The 22,921-nt window shown below is 36.0% G+C and overlaps 1 protein-coding gene across 1 annotated transcript; it reads right to left on the bottom strand.

Annotated features, from left to right (window-relative positions):
* Positions 1-10,020: 10,020 nt before the first annotated feature.
* On the bottom strand, positions 10,021-10,869 carry LOC119987355 (mini zinc finger protein 1-like). The gene has a single exon (XM_038832241.1). It carries the CDS (start codon positions 10,701-10,703, stop codon positions 10,377-10,379), a length of 327 nt encoding a protein of 108 aa, XP_038688169.1. The 5' UTR covers positions 10,704-10,869; the 3' UTR covers positions 10,021-10,376.
* Positions 10,870-22,921: the final 12,052 nt, after the last annotated feature.

Genomic DNA, 22,921 nt, shown 5'->3' with positions numbered 1-22,921 from the left:
CTTTAGTTCTATTGTTCCTCCCTTAACAGAATGCCTAAAATCTGAGTTGTTTGTGTGGACCGATGCCGCGGAGGCAGCCTTTCATCACATCAAGCAACGTATGACACAAACACCTATCCTCCGGATGCCTAATTTTGAGCAAGTCTTTGAAGTGGCATGTGATGCTTCTCATGTCGGGATTGGCGGTGTTCTTAGCCAAGGAGGGCACCCGATCGGTTTCTTTAGCGAAAAACTCAATGATTGTCGCAAGCGCTATTCCACCTATGACATCGAATTGTATGCTTTGGTACAAACCATCAAGCATTGGCGACATTACTTGGTCTATCGGGAGTTTGTCCTATTTACTGACCATGATTCCTTGCCCCACCTCCAATCATAGCGGAAACTAAATGCACGGCATGCTCAATGGATTGATTTCCTCCAACAGTTCACTTTTGTAATCAAACACAAAGCCGGCAAAGATAATCGAGTGGCGGATGCTTTGAGTAGGCGCAGTCACCTCCTTACCACCTTTGAGGCCATTGTCACCAGGTATGATGAATTTCCTAATCAATATGCTTTAGATGTTGACTTCGTTCAAATCTGGACGACTCTTAAGGAGGGCGGTATAGTGACAGAGGGTAATTACAAGTTGCATGAAGGATTTCTGTTCAAGGATTTGCAGCTATGTGTTCCTGCGGGATCGATTCGAGAGTTTCTCATTCAAGAATTGCACCAGGGGGGGCCTAGCAGGGCATTTTGGTATTGACAAAACCCTATCTCTGGTAGAAGACAGGTTCTATTGGCCTCACTTGCGACGGGACGTCACCAAAGTAGTGAAACAATGTCGCATTTGTCAACTCAACAGAGGAATCAAGCATAACACTGGACTTTATACTCCTTAACAAGTCCCTGATCGCCCTTGGGAGCATTTGAGCCTCGATTTCGTGTTGGGTTTACCAACCACAGCCGCTGGTCACGATTCCATTATGGTAGTTGTGGATAGGGATCGCCCCCGCCCTGCCCCGCACCTCCAGATGGCGCCCCGCGCCGCGCCGCGCCCCGCCCCGCACCTCGGGGCGACTTCTAGGTGGGAAAGTAATGAACTAACCAACAAGCCCAAGCTATTTTCATGTTACACTTGTCAACTAATTAAATTATTATCTTTACATACCACCTATTATATTTTTAACACCATTAAATAATTTTAGTTTTACTTAATGGTATTGATTTTAAAGTTTATATTATACACATCTATAGTTTTAAATTGTTTAATTTTATACTTTATTTTATAAAATCTTAGGGTTTTAAAGATTTTATCAACATTAATGAGTAGAGGGTCATATTATGGCTTTAGGGTTTAGTGCTTAGGTTTAGGGTTCAAAGCCTTTAGGGTTTAGAGTCTTTAGGGTTTTGGGGTTTAGGGTTTAAAGCCTTTAGGGTATTTAAGGATTTGGGGTTTAGGGTTTAGAACCTTTAGGGTTTTGGAGATTAGGATTTGGGAGTATATGGTCATATTTAACTTAAGATTTAGGATCCTATATTTTTATCAATATCAATTCAATTGACTTAGCGTTTAGGGATTATTTATATTGGATTAATTATATGGTTTAGGGTTTAGCGCTCAGCTTTAGGGGTTAGGGTTTATGAATTATTTAGTACTTAGGTTTAATGATTTAGGGTTCATGGATTATTTAGTGCTTAGGGTTTAAGGATTATTTATATTGGATTAAAATCTCTATTTTGACATTATTAGTTTATTACTATATTAGAATTAATGTGTTCAAATCAAGTCAATTTAAGTTAGGGTTTAGGAATCTTAAATTATTTTTTATCAACATCACTTCAACTGAATTAGGAGTAGACTATATTTAATTTAAGATTTAGGGTTTTATGTTTTTATCAATATTTATTCAATAATCAATCTAATTAAGAGTATAGGAGTATTGTAAATATTATGTATAGGGTTTTAATGTTTAAGTACTTAAATCTTATTAAAGAAGTTTACGGGTTACTTTGATTTTAATAATAATATCAAATTAATAAATGTTTAGATAAACAAATATTTATCTATATTATAAAAGAAATCTTATATATATATACACACACACACACACACACATATATATATATATTATGTACATAAACATTTATTGCGGGGCGGGGTGCGGGGCGGATTGCGGGGCTGGTCGGGTCGGAGTGGGAGGCATATCCGTATCCGCCCCCGCGCGGGTTGAAAATTTTTGCCCCTATCCCCGCCCCGCACAAGTCTCGGATCGGAGAAAATCCATGCGGATCGGGGCGGGTCGGGCACAAATTGCCATCCCTAGTTATGGATCGTTTTTCCAAGATGGCGCACTTTTGTGCATGTAACAACACCTATGATGCCTCTCGAGTAGCAACTTTGTTTCTGAAGGATATTGTGAGGCTACATGGGCTTCCATTGAGTTTGGTTTCCGACCGTGATAGCAAGTTTGTAAGTTATTTTTGGAAGACTCTTTGGCTCAAGATGGGCACTAAGCTCAAGTATTCAAGTGCTTTTCATCCTCAGTCCGACGGACAAACGGAAGTTGTGAATCGCAGCCTCGGCAACCTTCTAAGATGCCTGGTTAATGAGCACGGAATTACCTGGGACGGCATTCTCCCTCTCGCTGAGTTTGCCTTTAATAACTCTACCAACAGAACAATTGGATGCTTACCATTTGAGGCCGCCTACGGTGTTCAACCTAGAGCACATGTAGATTTGCACGCACTGCCCAGTGGACTTAGACCCAGTGAATTGGCATTAGAGTTTGCAGACCACCTCCGCTCAGTACATGCGGAAGTCAAGCGTTGGATCATTTTAAGTAATGATAAGTATCAACAACATGCCAATCTCCATCACCGCCATGAAGAGTTACAAGATGGTGATTGGGCTCTTGTTCGACTACGAGCTGAACGGTTTTCGACGGGAGCCTACCACAAGCTCCATGCTCGCCGGGCTGGACCTTATCAAGTTAAGAAGCGATTGGGTAGCAATGCATATTTACTTGACCTACCAGATACTTTGAAGATTAGTCCCATATTCAACATCGAAGATCTCACTCCCTGCTCTCCCCCTTCAGAATTGGCCCTTACTCCCGAATTGAATCTTCCCGAGAGCCCTCCTGTAATAGACCTCCCCGCGGCAATTCTGGATCATCAGTTTGTCTCCACACGCCGAGGAGGGTACGATAAGTTCTTGGTCTTATGGCATGACAAACCTTTAACTGAAGCAGTGTGGATGACTGATTCACAACTCCAAACCACTTGTCCTGGCCTTCTTGAACAGTTTCTTAACAAGTTATCGCCGGAGGCAAGTTCTTCTGACCCGGGGGGAATTGGTGCAAGACCAAGTCCAATTATTCAATCAACTGGGCCGTAGTCTTTTGAAGCCCTTGGTTAAAGGCCTCTCTGGCCCACGTAGTTTGTTGCTTGTATTTCTTTAGCTGGAAAGAGAGAAAAAGACACTTTTGGATGTGAAGATATTTTGTTGTCTTTCGTAGTTTCTAGTTCTTGGAGAGTGATTCTCGTTACTTGCCTTGGAGAGTGAATCTCTATTACTGGGAGTGATTCTTGGTGTTCTTGTTAGTTGTGGAGAAACCTGTGCTATGGTCCTCTGTGGCTGTTAACTACATATATAGATATATCCTTGCTCGGTTCTTACTTGTGTTGTTGAATTCCCCTCTCGGCTTGCATCAACTCTGATTGCAGAGGCGGTGGTTGCAGCCTGCAGAGGTAGGTGGCGAGTGATGTGGTGAATTTAGGGTGTTTTTGCATGGAGGAGAAGATGAGGTGGAATTTTGAATTATTTATTAAATTTAATTTTTCTAAAAGAATTACACATAATCACATTTTTTATAAGAAATTAATTTTTTGAATTTTCGATGCCATATGGCTCTTTGACTGCCCGAAAAGGGTTAAAACCTGCCCGAGTGACCGAAGGATAGCAAAAAAAATCTTTCCGACCAATTTGGAACGTTTGATCTTTGGATGATCAAAATGAAATTTTAAGTATCTTTCAGTGACCAAAAATTTACTTAACCCGAATTTTGGGCTTATCAATGTGCTTGAGGTTAGGTCTACCTTCTTTTGTTTTCATTGGGAACTTTTATATTTTTTTATTGGGGCCTACTATAAATTTTAATGGGGATTGGTACTTTTTACCCTATACATATAATGAATTTTACATGATTTCACTGAAGCCCTAGGCCCTCAATAAAATCACATAGATCCATCCTTGATTGAGTTCGATTTTCACTGTTAGCAATATACTTCTAGCCACATTGTGTTTTGACCAAACATATCATATCGTTAGGTGAGAGACTTCTATGCGCTCGGGTCTAATGACCTGAATTTAAGTACATATCATATGTACATAGCTCGAATAGAATCTTAATAATATAGCATAGACCCCTCAATTTGGCTTTTTTACATCGTAGTCATTAATCATTATTCCAAAATAGCGGGAAAAAAGGAAAGTAATTTTCAAGGGTGTATTTGTAATTTCGGTTAGAGTATGATGCTTGGGAATCCACAGTGATGCTTGAAATATCAAGCACTTCAAAATTATTCTCTCTCTCCTCCTTTATCCTACGTGCCACAATTTAATTGGATGATTAAATCCCACAATATACATTATTCATCAACACTTCATACATTCCAACACTCCATACTCACTTTCTCTATTTTCTCTCTCTTCCTTTTTATCATCTCTTTCTTCCTTTTCATATCTCTCTCTTCCTTTTCATCTTCTCTTTCTTCCTTTTTATCATCTCTATCTTCCTTTTCATCACCTCTTTCTTCCTTTTTATCATCTCTCTTCACTATTCATCAACTATATACATACTCCAACTCTCAAGTATCATTTTTCCACAACTAAATTTTCAAGCGTCATTTTTCACCCATTGTGTGCATGTAGCGCTATACTTATCAAAAAAGTAACATTTCAAGTACTTAAAATACACTCCATTATATCCATTGTGAACATCTAGCACTTAACTTATCAAGAAAGTATCATATCAAGTACTTCAAAATCATCCCATTGTGGATGCTCTTAAATCATCAATGTCAGGGGTCCAGTCGCCAAGTCAGATCACATTTACGATAATCCCGTAAATGTAATTTTAAATAGAGCTCGTAGACGTGGAAGGAATCTAGTGGGAGTGGGAATTGAATCAGGTGACGTGGCGGGATTACAGAGCGAGAGATCATTACTCGTAGTACTCAGCAGAGCATGGAATCCTAGCCGCGGAGTAGGATCATAGGAGTTCATAATTGAAAGTAGGGTTGGAAAAAAAATGGGTTCCGAGTGATTCTGAGTTGGATAATAACATGTGTTTAAGAAATATTTACACGTATAAACCCTATTTCGGATTAGATTAGATTTCAGACGTCTGGGTTGGATAATAACATGTGTTTAAGAAATATTTACACGTCTAAACCCTAATCCGGATTAGATTTTTGACGTACTTAATTGACCAAATCCGAATTAGACCCTAATCCGGATTGAATTTCGGACGTACTTAATTTACCAAACCCTAATTAGACCCTAATCCGGATTGGATTTCGGACGTACTTAATTTACCAGATTGAATTTCGGACGTACTTAATTTACCAAACCCTAATTAGAACCTAATCCGGATTGGATTTCGGACGTACTTAATTGACCAAACTCAGATTGGTTTAAATTAGAACAACTAAATCGGACAATAACCTAATTTGGGTTAGTGTCCAGACAAGTGAATGGAAAAAAAAAATTGTGTTTGGATTCGTACTAGGTTTTAAACCTGGTAAAAAAATTGTGTTTGGACCCGAATTTCAGACATATAACTTATGTCTAAATTTGATTTAATTCGAATCAGACATTCGAATTAGACAAATTTGATTCTTCGAACCACACAAAGTTTTCTCACCCCTAATTGAAAGGGTAGAAGAGCAGCGCACATGCATGCACAAACAAATTAACAAATTAAACGACATTTAAGTCCGGAAGTTGCGCTGGATACCCATCCTCTCTTGTCTCTGTCCCCACTTTTGGATGGGAAAACTCTGTGGCCCCCATTCTTTTTTGTTCACCAAATTTGAGTTCAAGCCCAAAGGCTGGCTGGGCCCGTTTATAGGCCCAATTCAAAGAGAATATTCCTTTTTTATGATGAGAATCATTTTGTTTTTAACAAGCTGATGAAATTCAAGAAATTTGTAGAAATTATATAATTATAAGTCGAAAAAGACTAGCATTTGAAGTAGGGCTACATCCTTACTGGGCCACAAATGTTGGGCTACAGGGCCGAACCGTTGTATTTACGGGAGCTAAAGCGCTCCGGTTCAGCCCAGATGTAACAAAATTAATTTTTTGTTCACTGTAAATTCTCTTCCTTAATTTCTCATGAGTTCCAAAATTAGAATCTCGCACACACACACTGACACTTTTATATATATATATATATATATATAAGAATTCTTATATAAGGGTCTAATGTAAGGGTGTAAAATAAGGGTAATTTTTTAATGGTGTAGATGAATGAGATGACAAGTGGAGTCTATTGCTTTCAAATCAATGGTGTAAACATAAACCCTTATTTTACACTCTTATATTATATATATATATATATGTATGTATGTATATGTATGTATGTATGTATGTATACACCCAATCAAGTCCTTGTGCATCTTGCAAGCTAATCTATTAATTAGTTTTCCGTGATGTGAATAAGAAGCAAGGTGGGAAAGGTTAGGTGTGGTCTTAGGAACCAAAATTCATATTTCCTAACTAAATTAAACAACCACTTAACCTTAAAGGGATTGGTTGTGGGTGGTCATATTGGACTGAAAATTCTCAGTTATCAAAAAAAAAATGAAGGTTGGTATCAAAAAAAACTCTATATCATTGGTAGACCCAATACAGTAACACTGGGGGCACGGGCTCCCAATCAATTTTTTTTATATACCAAGTACATTAGATGCTTATGACAAATTGATCCTAAGACCCCCAATCAAAAAAAAATGAGGCTCACAGTCCACTAATTCTAACCTAGCTCATTAACTAACACTCATGAGTTGTCAAACTCAAACCAACACTCATAAGTTGTCAAGCCCACCTGCTAAGCCCAAGCCCTCAATCTCTCAACCTATCTCACTCCCTCTCCCAGTAGTTAACAGAAACAGACTACTAAGCTCGACCAGTAACGTGATTTTGAGAAATCGTGTATCGATTCGAGTCTTCGTCGACGACGACGATGTCACCCCATCACTCAGTCTTCCGTCTTCTACACTATAGTTTACAGGTATGAATATTGGAGTAAATCGATTACATAAAGAATCCAAAAAAATTTCGGGGCCGCAACCCACAAACCTCTGCATCACTTTTGTGCCACCAATGATTTCAATTCCTGGATCCGCCAGTGATCTATATAGAACACAAGTTATGGATTCGAATCTCCACCAAACTTTGATTTCCTTGATTATGTTCAAGCATTGGACCTTAAAGTCTGGTTATTGTCCAGTGCATCCAGGGTGAGGGGACTGCACCCATCCAAATTAACCTAGCTAGCTGTTTAGCTAATTAAGTAATACTACACTTGTATGGTCATCTTTTTTATATATAGATGGATTTTGTTCAGAATGCATGTATACATGCTGATATAGTACTAGTTTTACTATATTTACAATAGAACCGCTTAGTAGGATTGCAAATTGCCAGGTTGTCAAAATTATATGAAATTTGATATAGTGATTCGAATCGACGTGGTGATAACGGCTAGCCAACTAGGGCTGTGTCCCTAGCCCCACCCTATTTTTGTGAAGTTTCATCGTTTATGGCCTTAAATGGATTGTTTTATGTTGTAGAGGTATTGTAGTAATTTTACGTTTTTGCATTTTTCATCCATTTAGAGTTATAACCATCCCTAGTGATCATTGACTTTGATTTTGAGAAATATATTGAAAAATCTTAGAGAGGTTTTTTTTTTCAAATATGGTAGATTCCATTATTCTTTTGGTGATTAAACGTTGGTTTCATCTTTTTTGTTGTTTCTGCCTATGTAACATGCATATGTATCTTAACATATATAGAACTTACGAGACCAATTTACAATAATAGAATCCTACTTCATGGAGTAAATATTATATATATATATATATATATATATATATATATAAGGGGACAACTTTCATTTATTTAGGAGAGCCTATGATATGCATATAATTATATATATCCAATGCCTGAATTCTCCACTAATATAACGAAGGAACAAGAAAATATATTTTTATTCCATTAGTGCTTCCCATGCTTGCATGTCCCCATTATAGGTCAATAGAATCACCAATTATTTCTTTTGCATCTCCAATACAGGTGGAAACTAAATAATCTATCAAAATGCATATTTATTACCAGAAGAGCAAACATTATTGGACAAAAAATGAAACTCAAAAACAAACATCTACACATTATTAATGAGTATGTCGATGATCTTGGATACTTTTAGAAGGAAAAAGAAATTTAAAGGAGTAGGTAGAAACTATTATAAAGTGAAGGAAAAAAAAGATTGGATATAGGGTTTGTATACCATGTCCAACTTGCTATAAAAAAAAGTATATGTATATATATAAGATGCAATATATATATATATAATACAAAGTAATATGATTATTCATTATATAAAGATTTGTGTTGATATATGGTCCTCAAAGCATAGTAGATAAGGTTGTCAAATTAAACCTATTGAATGTGCCCTACAATCTAATCGGCATTCTTTGGTGTAATCAATGAATCCATAAATGCATGGTTGGCAATCTTGGCCTATATATACACATAAATCACTTAACAAGTACACAATCACCTCAATGAATAGAGACTTTTCCTTCCTAGAACCACTTTACCTTCTCTTCACACACATCTCTACATACATACATATATATATATATATACACACATACATATCATAACATTTCAATAATGAATCAAGTTCAATAGATATAACTAGTTAGAGAGAAATTCATAACAATTTTGACCTTACCTTTTAAGTTATGTATTGGAATCCTCACAAACCCTCCCCTCTCCAACCTCGCAAACCCACATGCCAAGCATGGCTCAAGTCCATACGTCAAAGCTTGCATCTATATAACTATGCTTCTTTTTAGCACATTAGTATGAATATACATATACACATACATATATATATATATATATATATATTTATATTTCTTTATTATCAAAGCAAATGACGTGAATTATACATTAATGTACAAAAGATACATCCATACATATGCATGTGTGTGTGCTTGTGCATGTCTTTTTCTTTTAACAATTGTCCACGGAGCTAGCATTTCAAGGGAAAAGACATAAAGTTTTGCTCCCACTTGAACTTGTTTTAAGGTTTTTTCTTTCTTTCTTTTTTCTAAGAAGTTCCAATAGACACTCAAAAGAACTTGATGATAAAATATGTTGTCAAGGTTTAGATGGGTATATTTCAACAACTAACTAAAATTTTCTCCTTAGTTATGGTGATGCATGATTGATTGACTCTATGTAGGGCCTTTGTAAACTTATCACATTCTAGCTAGCATTACATAACTTGGATAAACTATCTAAACTTATTCAGAAGCTACCCTCAACTGTTCTATTAGCAAGAAAACACAAGAAGTTTGGAAAATTCTGGAATTTTATTCCACCATATAATAGGTCACCAAGAAAATGTCAACAATGAAACTTATAATTTTCATTGATGACAGCTTAGTAAGGATGTTTTCATGGCACTCGGATGGGGAAGGTTCGGAAGCGTTCCAATAGAATTATGATTCCCAACCCTCTCGATCTTCTCTTCCTCCTCAACCTTTGTAAACACCCTTCTCCACCATACTAATTGTGAATTTGATATGAAATTGAAGGGAGATTTCAAGACAAATTAAAGAGAAAAGAGAAAAGATTTCAAATTTTCAATCATATATTCACAGAACACTTCTCCACCACACTAATTGTGAATTTGATATGAAATTGAAGGGAGATTTCAAGATAAATTAAAGAGAAAAGAGAAAAGATTTCAAATTTTCAATCATATATTCGCAGAACACTTCAGAACTTAAGAGTACACTTGTATCTTGACACACTCGAATTTCCAACCAAGGAATTACATATCCTTTGTTTTGTTTTGTTTTTCTTTCAATCTCAAATCCAGGAAAAAAACACAATCCCAAAACGAAAAAAAAAAACCATAAATCCCCCATTAATCTTTCTTTAGAGGTTTGTTTCATTATATATTATGAACATGAGCACTACACGACCACAAGAGCTTCAAATCTATGCATGTTTTGGGTATTAATCCCCCCTTTAATTTGGATCAACATAAATGTACAGCAATCTAAGTTTGATTTCTCTGTAATTATTCGATCCATCGGCGATGAGAAGAAGAATTAGGTGGAGAATACTCACAAACAACCTCAGTTTCCACTTCCCTCCTATGGAAGTTCCTGTGGCAGCCACAAGCAGCACAAGTAAGTGCACCATTCGTGCCTTCTTCTCCACTTGCCATGAATTCCCTGCATCCGTCCACCGCGTATCCCCCCATGTTCGCCGCGTGATTCTTCTGACACTCACCATACCTAATACTTGTCAACACTGAAGATGATGTAGTAGAAGCAGCAACTGATCTTCTATTAGCAGTCCCATCTGATCTATTCTTCACTACCACTTGGCGTTTCTTCATCATTTGGGAATTAGGGAAACCCTAATTCCAGCTTTTGATTTGATGATGCTGGAGTTTTGTAAATAGTTTCTAGCTAGTACCCTTTCAAAGTCAATAGAAGAGAGAGAGAGAGAGAGCTAGAAGGGTGAAGCCAACTTTAATAAAAGAGAGACAACCTTGTATGTAGTGGGATCATGACTAACCCTAACCCTAGCAATGTGTATTTATAATGTTAACAGATAGAAACAGGTCATCAGCAGCCCTACTTTACCTTCTTTTTTTGTCCGAGTCTTTTTTGCTACTTAATACTATTGACCAATCTCCTAGGCCTATTATTGAAATTTTGTATAACCCATTGTTTGCTTTTTATCTATTTTTGGTTACATATAAAATATAGGCAAAACTCATATATAGATATTGATGAGTACATTATATGTGACATTCCTATTACTTTGACCAAATAATAGAGTACTCCGGTGGGTGCTCTTAAGGTGTTAGTTAATTGAGTTAGTTGAGAATGAATCTCTTTAGTGAAATACGTTAGTTTGATTACTAACGTAAATCCGTTGTAATTTACTTAGGACAAAGGTCTACGGTGGTCAGAAAAGGGACAATTGGGGAGGGTTCCATATAAATTTACATATTTTTCTATGGGAATTTTCTTTAACCATCACGAACCCTCCTTCTTAGCTTAACGTGAGAGTATGATTGAATAATCCAAGCATATTAGATCACCTACAAAGCGTCTAGCAACACGTGGAGCGTGACAATACTTGCATATAAAATAAAGTAATAAACCTGAAAATGATGTTTGGAAATAAAATTTCAACTGCCCATTATAGATATTAGAACAAAAAATTTTGAGCTAAATCAGGGAGAAACTGTTTTGATGATCAAGAGAGAGAATTATTAGGAAACCTACTTTTTGATTATTATTATTAGTCAAACATAGATGATTAATCAAAACAGGTGTATTAACTTATATGGGTCCAAGCTGATACCAGAAAGGTAGGTGGTTTGTGGGTCCCTTAGCAACTGTGACAACAACTCTTGTCTAAATTGCTTAAGATTCTAATAATTATATATATAATAAAGAAGAGCATTACCCACCATATGTAATAATGTATGTGGCTAATTAACCTACCCCTCCTTTTGTATCAGAGAAAGACAATCATAGCGTTACAAAATTTCAACATCATGGATTTGTTTAAATTGGGAAATAACTCTTGTGTGTCCCACCAATGGAGAAATTAATAAAAAAAAATTGACTCACTACAAAACTCAGGGGGTAAGTCATGGTGGCAAGTTGCAAATGATGAGTCCTTAAAGAAATAGAGTTAAAACGTTTAAATCCCCCCTCACGCACTAATTTGGTAATTATTTGGTGTTTGTGGAGAGTGGGGATTGCAATTGGCACTAAACCCTAAAATATAAATAAAAATTTGTTGTCGAAATCGTTAGAAAATCTATTCTAAACCCTATAAAATAATCTTATTAATTTTGGGTTAAAGACTCGCACGACTTTGTTCTTCTTGGGTCGTCACCGTTGATTCTTATGTCCAAAAACACATTGGTTAGTGGAAGGTCCGGTCCTAGTTTCACAAAACTCAATATTGTTCTCTCTGGTCCAACCTCTCAATGTGTATCCAATATGTTGGCTCTTTGGCACATGTGTCGGTTGTATGAGAGGGATTGGACATTTGCTTATATGCCACTCGGTTGGGTTATGCCAATCCGATGTGGGATAAAGTCTTAACACTCCCTCACACTTGTGGGTTGTGTTATGGTAGACCCAACAAGTAGACATATGAAATCATGTTCAAATGGATCGAGTCCTAGCTCTAATATCATATTAGAAAATTCAGCCCAAACAATACATATCAATATTGTCCGTTTTGGGTGAAAGGCCCACACGACTTTAATCTTTGAAAAATGACATATTAGTGCCCACTTGGACACTTGTGTCAAAGAAAAAAACACTTTGCCACGTAAGTACCTTTTTTCCTTTTAAGTACCCATTTTACAAAATTAATAATTACATATCCTGAAATTACCCTTCCCCTTCCATATGCCTAGATCAGAGTCATCACAACTTGACACCGGATTATAGCAGGATTGCTCAATTGATTGTGGCGAGATTACAAATCCCACTACAACGAACAAGAGTTCCAATTGTGGCGAGGTTAAAAACCCCACTATGGAGAGTAATAATGACCAATTCACCACCCTGGTTGCCACACCAAGGATACAGACTCAATTCCTTTGGAGAAGTCGTCCAAGGAAGAGAAAAGAACACAAAGTTAAACTTTGTAGGGAAAGTAAATTAATATTTCTGAATCCCATAACAATTACATGAGAGGCCTATTTAAAGGCATGAAAGAATTCTAAACTAACTAGGAATAAAACAAAGCAATTTAACTAGGAATAGAACTAACCAAATAACTTTTAAATAAAATAAAAGTTAAACTAAAATAGTAATCCAAATCATCCTAGAATTCGAGGACAAGTTTTTCGTGTCACAACTTTTTTATATACATATTAGCATCATAACCCGACCTGGGTTACCCTCCTTGCTTCTCGTCATCTTTGTAAATACCCGAATCTACAATCGTTGAATAGTTAACGTAATTTATAAAGAGGCTTTCTACAGCGGGATCCTGAGGAATAAAACAAGGTTGAGATCGAAGGACTTGGGCACCGATGGGGTACCTGCCAAAGAACCTCCGACGCTCAAGTCAGTCAATTGGAATCGGGTTGGCCAAAGCAAAGATATTGGAATCATAAAGTGCAAATGCTGGTATGGAAATGGTGGATGCAGAATGCAAGAGAACTGTGAATGAGCTGAAGGTTGAAGAAAGTGATAGAGCAAAGGGTCTAAGTTTCCAAGATTGCGTCTGTGCTCTCGAGGAGGAGAGAGCTTTTTATAGTGGGGTAACTTGTCAACCAAGATGGCACACCAAACACCGTAGTACGATTTGCAGGTAGATATGGGAAGGTGGTGTCAAAGATCAGGACACGTGGCCCATTTTGGTTGGCTGAGATCAGGGTTGTATAGTGATCAGGCGGCTCAACGTCAGGAGGTGGCTGCATATTGTCTGATATGGTGTGCTAGGCTATTCTATTTATCGGGGTCAGGTTCGACAACGATCTCAGACGACCGTTGCCATTGGGCGGCCAAGTCAGGACAGGAGATAGTGGTTTGAGTGTATGATCAGTATGGTATGAGACATATGCATGTACGAATGTATGTATGAATATGGTGTAGGATGCATACCTGAGGCTTGCGTGGTCTTTGTCTAGTAATGATCAATTACGTTGAACGTCTCTGGCTTGTGCGCCCTTTCATGGACTGCCGGGGGCGTTGGATGCAGATGGGCTTGTGTGCCTTTTCATGGGCCGCCCAGGGTGTTGGATGCATATGGACTGATCCACCTTCGACCTGTATTGATCGAATTGGTCAACATGAATTGGTGTTGACCGTCGTCCAATGTCGCTGGTTGAATCATATGACGGTTTTTAGCTACTACAATCTTTTCGTATAAGTTAATTTGATATTGATGTTCTATTCTTTCTACGATTGTTCAATTGCTCATGGTTGCGCAGACGTACGTTTATGGAGAGATATACACACATTGCATGTTTCTTTATTAGGTTTTTATGGGGATTTTTGTGATTTTTTTTAGTTCGATGGAGCAGGTATCTTAATATCTCTTTGATTTTGGCCTGGTATCTTCGTTCGTTATCATTTTTTTCTAGTTGGTCTTGCGCTTTGTGGTGGTCGACTCCTTCAATGCGTCATTGATGACTAATTGATGAGGTGAATTTTGGCTGTATTCCATGGAATTTGATGCCTAATTTGTGGGTATATAGTATCATTTGAAGGACTGAAGGAATAATGGTATTTATTATTGTCATTGGTATCATTTCATTTCATGGTAATGTTTCTCTTTAAGTTGAGCTTAATTAGCAGAGATAAAATTGTGCAGTACGACTCAACTGGTTGAGCGCTACCATTGCCCTTGTTTTAATGTTAAAATCTTCTTAGGCTACTCCCCATTTTTTTCACAGCAGACCGGCAACCCTATCATGTAAGGAGCCGGCCACCCTAACCTCCATAACCAAAAAGCAGAAGTCCAAAGACAAAAGCAATCCAAAATCAAACCTACAAAAAATCAAGAGCAGTCATCCAATTATGGCAAGGGTATTATTAATGATGTTACTGTTTTGAAACAGTACCATTAGACTAATGTTTACTTATATTATAATATTATTGTTTTGAAAAAGTAACATTAAACAAATATTTACCTACATTATAATGTTATTATTTTAAAAAATAAAAAATATTAGTGTTATACCACATGAAACAACATAGTTATAATGTTACTGTTTTGAGAAAGCAACGCTAGACTAATATTTACCTATATTATAACATTACTGTTTTGATAAAGTAACATTAGACTAATATTTATCTACATTATAATGCTACTATTTTGAAAATTAAAAAATATTAGCATTACACCACAACAATGACACAGTTATAACGTTACTGTTTTTAAACAGTAACATTAGATTAATGTTACTGTTTTAAATAGTAACATTAGAGTAATATTTACCTACATTATAATGTTATTGTCTTGAGAAAATAACATTAGACTAATATTACAAACATTACAATGCTACGTTTTGAAAATTTTAAATTATTAGTATTATACCCACATGCAATGACACAATGTTATTGTCTAATGTTACTATTTTGATGTTACTGTCTAATGTTAGTGTTTTTTAAAAGTAACATTAAACTCATATTTACCTATATTAAAATGTTAATTGTTTTGAAATAGTAACATTTGACTAACATTTACTTGTGTTGCACAATGAAATTGTGTTTTTTTTAAGGTCATTTTCTCTAGCAAGAAAGATGACAATGATATTATTACTAACGTAACATTATACAATCAAATATTTTGGCTTACTTTATTCCTTAAAATTTTATTGTTATTAATTCCCCTTTGTTTACATGTGTCATACATTATTAATAAAAATTATTTTTTAGAAAATAATTTAATTTAATTTTAAATAATAATAATAGTATTCAAATTTTAACTTAATTATCCCCAGCTAGCTAGAGTGCTAGACAACCTCTTATTCCTTACTCATTTAAATTTCACTATACCCTTTTTTTTTTATGTTAATTCTTATGATGACTGTAAATTATTTAAAACTTAAAACTCTAAAAGTAATACTCGGAACAATTTTAGCATTTCAATTGACATACTGCCACTCAAATTATTGGTGTCAGCTCATCACCTAATGCATTTTCTTCAACTCCTCACCTGTCATGTAGAGATTTAGACACGTAGTGATTTCTTTGTTTTTATTCAAAATCATCAAAAAATAGAATTAAATTAAAAACATGATAATCAATACCTGTTTGGACTTTGCGGATCTCAAAGTCATTACCCTGTTCATCTACGATGCGGTGGTCGAGCAATAAATTTGTTTGGACTCGAATTCTTTGTATGTCAATGCGCGATGAGAAATCGACAATCAATCGACGATTGTGATGGGGAATTTAGAACAAAAATATTAGGGATCCTTGTAAAAAGCATCTCAGTTATCCCAGTAATGGATCTTGTCCATTGATTAATGTAAGTGTAGGGGCCCACAAAATCTTGTGATTGAATCAGAGTGACACATCCACTACTGGGATGATTATGATGCTTTTTATTGGGATCCCTATCACTTCTGAATTTAGAAAGAAAAAGAGATCGGGAACTTCTCCCGTTCACGAAGCGCCGCCTCTAAACCTTCTCGTCTTATTGCAAAGTAACGAAAGAGAAACAGTTTGTGCGAAGAAGAGCGGTATGAAGGGTAAAGAAGTAATTGACTGTTCCATGGGTACTTAAGTGTCCATAAGTTTTTTTGGTTGACTTAGGTGTCCAATAGTTACCGAGTCGAGTGAGTACCGGTCTGTCATTGACCCTTTAATTTTCTTGGGTCGTCACCATTGGTTCTTACCCTTAGAAAATGTTTTAGTTCGGGGGAAGGTTCAGTGCCAGTCCCACACAACTCAATATTGTCCTCTCTTGTCCAACATATGACCAAACTTCTCAACGGATACCTAATATATAGTCTCAAAGTTTTGTTGACTCTTTAGCACACGCGTTGATTGTATTAGAGAGATTGAACCTTTATTTATATGCATGCATGGAATAAAGTATTAAAGAAACAATAATCTACTCTTCAATTGGAGTAGTATTTGAATGGTGGATGAAAAAGCAGTCAAGATGAGAAGCGTCTACCACGACCACCATATCAAGGGAGAGAGAAAAAAGAAAAGAAAAGAGAGGGTGGAGCAAACACTAAACACATAAAAGGGGCTAGTCAATCAGAATGATTTCAGCCACTATTATGGATTTGCAAGATACAGAGAAAAAACCACTAAAGAGTATGATTGGATGAAGATGACTAGTGATGGGGACTCGAACGTGCGTTTAATAGTTTTGTTTTGGGTTGCAAATTGATTTTACATATGATAAGACCCTCTGCTTCTCAACAACCGTACCCTACTTTGTGAAGCCTACCATATCACTTTTAGATAAAGAAAAAGAAAAATCAAACCTATTGCCTAAGCAAAACCTCAACTCTAGGAGAAAAGTCCATTGTGGAAGACCTCAAATCGATTGATGTTAATATGTTATCACATTGGGATTGTGAAATTTATAGCCCAACCCACCACAAACATTAATCAATGATTTCCTTCTATGGAAGATAAATCCGGTCATGCCTATGTCCACGGAATTATTGAGGATTTCCTCTATGTTCAATGCCACCACCTTTTTTTAGTAACCCAGAATGGCCTCATAATATAAGGTTATATATTTTCAATATTCTATATGAGTGTAAACTCGTGTCATCATACCCGCGTGCGAAATTGATAGACTGTTAAACAAGCTGGTAAATGAACAAGAAAAACGTGCGGCCTAATCAAATCAAAAGAATGATTTGTTTTAGGTGGTTGTCAACATAATTGGTCATTAATTAGTGGGAATAAACAATTGGTCATTAATTATTGAGGATTCCCTCTATGTTCAATGTCACGACCTTTTTTAGTAACCGAGAATGACGTCATAGTATAAGTTTATCTTTTGAACATTCGGTATGGATAAAACGTATGATCACAACAATATTGCTTCTAGTAAAAATGTATTGGTAGACTATTAGACAAGCTGGTAAATGAACAAGAAAAACGTGCGGCCTAATCAAATCAAAAGAATGATTTGTTTTAAGTGGTTGTCAACATAATTGGTCATTAATTAGTGGGAATAAACAATTGGTTAATTAAGATGATATTATTCTATGACGTATTTCATATTGGGGAGTGCACATTGCCTGCCATTAGAAGGAAACATTAATGGTGTTCCATCAGCTCCATTTGCATATCTTATGTAGTTATCTTAATTAGTAATGGCCTTTTTATGGGAGATGCCTTCCCCACATTTTCTACCCTTGGATTTTTTTTATGGGTGACAAAATCGTGTTAGAAATCTTGGTTCATGTATATTCTGTCTAGCTAGTGGTTTTAACTTTTAAGAGCTATATATGATCACATCAATCAACACATATATATACACACGCACACACATAGTAAATTGTATGTCCATATATACACAATATTATGCATGATTGTTATTATATTTGTCATATTAGATATGATTTTCTTTTATAGTAGGGTTTAAACCCAATATTTCATTTCATAATAGCAAACGTTACACCTAACGCACCGCATTAGCAGTTTAGAAATTTACAAACCCTAACAGAAGAATTACAAAGTCGAAGAACTAACACCGGACTAAAACTGGGTAACACCAAGATGTACCCATTAGTTGACTAATGGAGCATCCACGTTTTTTGAGCTTTTAACATTACTAACTAACCCCTTTAGTTTCTCGAATTTGACGGTTAAACCCCATGAAAAAAATGAAAATGTGTGTCTAGTTAGAGTAGTAAGAACAGTGTGTATCACCATGATGATCAGGGTTCGAATCTCCCCTTCCGATTTAAAAAAATTAAAAATTGAAGTAACTAATGGATGTTTGGTGACTATTTGATTTTCTTATACAATATGATTTTCAATTTTTTTACATATTGATAAATCATTTTGTCTCCAACAGAAAGAATATCCCTTCAAAATATAAAACTTAAAAGGACCAACAAAAGTTGAGTCCAACATGTATGATTACTATTTTTATTAAAAAAAATTAACCCATACAACACTAGTGTACATATAAGAAGCTCCCTCCAATTGGGTCCATCTTTTTTTGTTCTTTACATTTTTGGAAAAAAACTATTTTTGCTAGCAGACAGAAGGCATCTCTTCTCAAAAAAAAATAAATGTTAGTGGGAGTGGGGGAGGCCCAAATATGGCTTTTCAATCAAATCCAATACTCTTATAAAATGATTAATATATAAATCAGACAAGTTTACTTCTTTTGGTGGGCTAAAGTTTTGGGCCTATGTATGGCCCAAGTTTAGATTCTGCCCTCCAATTTTTGAGAGGACCTCACCATATATACCCACCCCACCAATCATAATCATTCAGCTTTTTATCTGCTCTCTCTTTTTTTTCTTTTTTTTTGTGTGTGGGTCTTAAAAGAAAGGGGGAAAAAGATGGCAACATGTATTATGAGTTATGACCTAGGTGTTCAATTTATTTTTTTTTGGTTCTTAGTGGGTCTCTTATGTTTTTTCTTTTATGGTTTTCTTCAAAGGGTGAACTTTGAAAACTTGGACTTAGAGAGGCCACATACATTAGAGATTTGTTTTGTATGTGTGTAATGTTGAAAATGTTATTTTTAGTATGAGGGTAGAATTATATTTTTCGTGTATCTAGTTAGTTGGTATAAAAGGAGGAAATCATAATTGAATTGTAATACTGAAATTCTAATTTTGAAAACAGTTGTAGACTCTATGGATGTGAGCACTCTTGCCGAACTACGTAAATCTTGTGTTCTTCTTCTTCTTTCTATGCTTTGATTGTTCTGTGTTTATTGCTCTATTGTCTGATTGTTTGCGAAGGATTGTTTTACAACAGTAGGGGTTCCGACCAAGGAAGTTCCCTACGATCAAGTTAGTCATTGTGTTTCTCTCAATATATTGTAAATAGATTTCTTCCTCTTCTTTACCTGATGTGGGGAGTCCCCTTTTGTAATGGGGATGGCTTGTTTTCTTGCCTAAGATACGGATCTTGGAATTGATTGGGTTCAATGAATTATGATGCTATATAGATATGTGTTAATAGTAATCATTGGAACTCGTTTATTGTCATAAAAAAGTTCAATTTTTTTATTTTACTGTCATTAATGATACAGGTGCACGTCTCGAGATAACCATGGTGTGTGATTGAAGAGACAAGAAAAATAATGGATTTTAGCCAAAGATTTACCATGACGACAGATTAAGTCGGGCATAGGTAATGTCGAAGTCGAGGTTACAGTTTTGATTGGAAAACATAAGCTGACAAAGTATGGGTCTAATGCTCAATGTCATCGATATGATGGTTGATGTCGACGACCTAGGCTTTTCTTGTTTATGGCCGATTGAATTAATATTGCGATGACAGGAATTATAGAGCAGCGTCGAAGGAGTTCAATTACGATGGGAAAATAATAAACTCATAGTAATGCGATCATACCTGTCATTGATTTGTGATCAATGCTGGATAAGTTGAATGACGATTTTTGGTAATTATATGAGTTAATGATACTCATGATAGATTTAACTCAATTCAGCTTGTACGGCCTTCTCCAAATTCAAATGAATAGGAATTGAAGGTAGGTAACCATCCAAATCCTACAATGGATATCGCATTGTTCATGATAGAATACAATTAAGAACACTCAATTTCTAGCAATTGCTCTGAGGACAATAAAAGAATGTTTCGGCTGTGAATATTTCCTTCTTTTCTAGTAATTGAACTATAAGCTTGAATCAATCAAATACGTGGAATAAACTAAAATTGAAAGTCTTGGCTATGGAGAAATCCGTGAGTAGTATTAATTACCTGAATCCCTATTTGTTTATATTATACAAATATAGAGTAATTCTCTCCTACGTACGGACACAATTTACGGACTTATAATATGAACCTTTGTTTTCTCCTCAAACAAGATTGCGATTTGCTTCCTCATGCCGAAGTCTCAACATCATCTTCATCTAGAGTCACCGGAAGTGGTAGCCGGAGGCATAGCATCATCAAACAAAGTCATCGTCTTCTCCAAAGTCAAGACATTGTCTTCACACAGAGTCATCGTCTTCACTAAAGTCACTGCAGGGAGTGGTTGCCGGAGGCAGAGCATCATCATTGAGCTTCTGTTTAGGGTTTTGAAATCAAGAAGGGGGATTGTTGCAGTCAACAGTTGAAACAAGTCCGTAAATTACGTCGGCACGAGAGAATTTTGGTGTATATACTTAAACGAGAATATTATCACATGAAGAAGCTAGTGGGACATATGATGGAGAGTTCCTCAAGGTAGGGGTCGCTATAGCTATGAAATAGATGGCTTCCATTTGGCCATGTGAGTTCATCATATATGTTGAATGCCAAATATGCTTGTTCCATCCATCCATCCTTCCATCATCTCTATCTCCAACCCTAGTAGGGTTTCTTTTTGGTACTTGTATATGTGCTGTCTCTTGTTTCTTTTTTTCTTTCTCTTTCTCTTTGTCGTTTAAAGTTGTCTTAGCTAGCTCAGTTCATGTGTGGTGCCATTGGTTCATCAATAATTATAGTACTATTAATTTTCTATGGATTGAGTGTTTTTTTTTTTTTTTTGGGTTCTGTTTTGTTGAATGTTTGAGACTAAAGAATGTTATCTCAAAAAAAATACAATAATTGTTATAGAAAATATAAATAAAAAATAAGACATAATTATAGTGGTTCAATACAATGGTTCTCTATTAATATAGGAATAATAAATTAAACCTCCAAATCATTCTCTAATGGGACAAAGAAAATAATATTGTAATTCAAATATATTGTTCGATTGCTATATTATCTATGAGAAATTGTGTAAATATAGGATTATATAGGAACGACTTTCAGCTCAACTGGTAATGCATTCTCACACCTAGACATTAAGTTTAAGGTTCGATTGCCTCCCCATCCAATGTAAATATAGGATTACACAGTTAGGTCATTTTAAACACCAAAATTACCACTAAAATAATAATATCAGCTAGCACCTAGATAGCTACCCTTTCTGGGCCATAAATTTTGAAGGTCCATGTCAAAGCCCATGGGCTGATTGGTATGACTTTTTTTAAAGTTTGGGCTTACTAATTTGTAAAGCTGAAGCAGATCTCCCTTACAGCCCATGCATTCTTAGAGGGATCATCTCAATGAGTTATTCTACTCTCATTTCCTCAAAGGGAAAACCCAACCATGTGCCGAGTTACACACCAAAACTCAAGAGCCGCATGCAATAACATTTAAAGCTGTGTCCTATAGGCATTCTTACCCCAAAATGAACCCTTTTGGAAATTGGAAGTCACATTGAGCATGCCCTTCATTTCATACCATGTACACAGGTATGTATATGTATAAGCGTACACTGTATACATGCATATTTCTACATGGACAGGTGACCAAATTGAAATGAAAGTTCATTAGTGACCACATTAATATTCATATCAAAAACCCATGCCCCATAGAAGTTAATAATATTGTCCATTTTGAATTATCCGATTATCGTGGATACATCGGGGTCACAGGGCTTTGTTCATATTGAGCCCAATAACTATAGGCCAAAGCCCAACTCACTAGGCTCAAGGAAAAGACTTATTGAATGTAAGAGATGGGCTTTAATTACCTATATATACCACTCGGTTGGGACTTACTAATGTAATAATTCTCTCAAGTGCACAAAAGTCTATGAATAGCACAGTATATGCAAACACGAGATCGATCCCACATAGACTAGTTTAATCTAATTATTATACGTAACGTGATGTATGATTGAGAATTGGTGGAAGAATGGAGATTTGAATGGTGAACGTAATAAAAAACTAACAAAGAAGTAAATTCAGATTTTGTGTTACCAAGATGAGAAGAATACTAGGGTAATGATTTCATCTAGCAATCCTATCATAAGAATTCAATCAACATGCACATAATTATGGTTTCAATTCAAGGGTTGATTCTGTCTTAAGCATGTTGGTTCGTTCGTTCGTTCGCGACGCCA

This window comes from Tripterygium wilfordii, chromosome 20 (genome assembly GCF_013401445.1).
Source record: "Tripterygium wilfordii isolate XIE 37 chromosome 20, ASM1340144v1, whole genome shotgun sequence".
In the NCBI taxonomy this organism is placed as follows: Eukaryota; Viridiplantae; Streptophyta; class Magnoliopsida; order Celastrales; family Celastraceae; genus Tripterygium; species Tripterygium wilfordii.
This window is presented reverse-complemented; position numbering and strand designations above follow the sequence as displayed.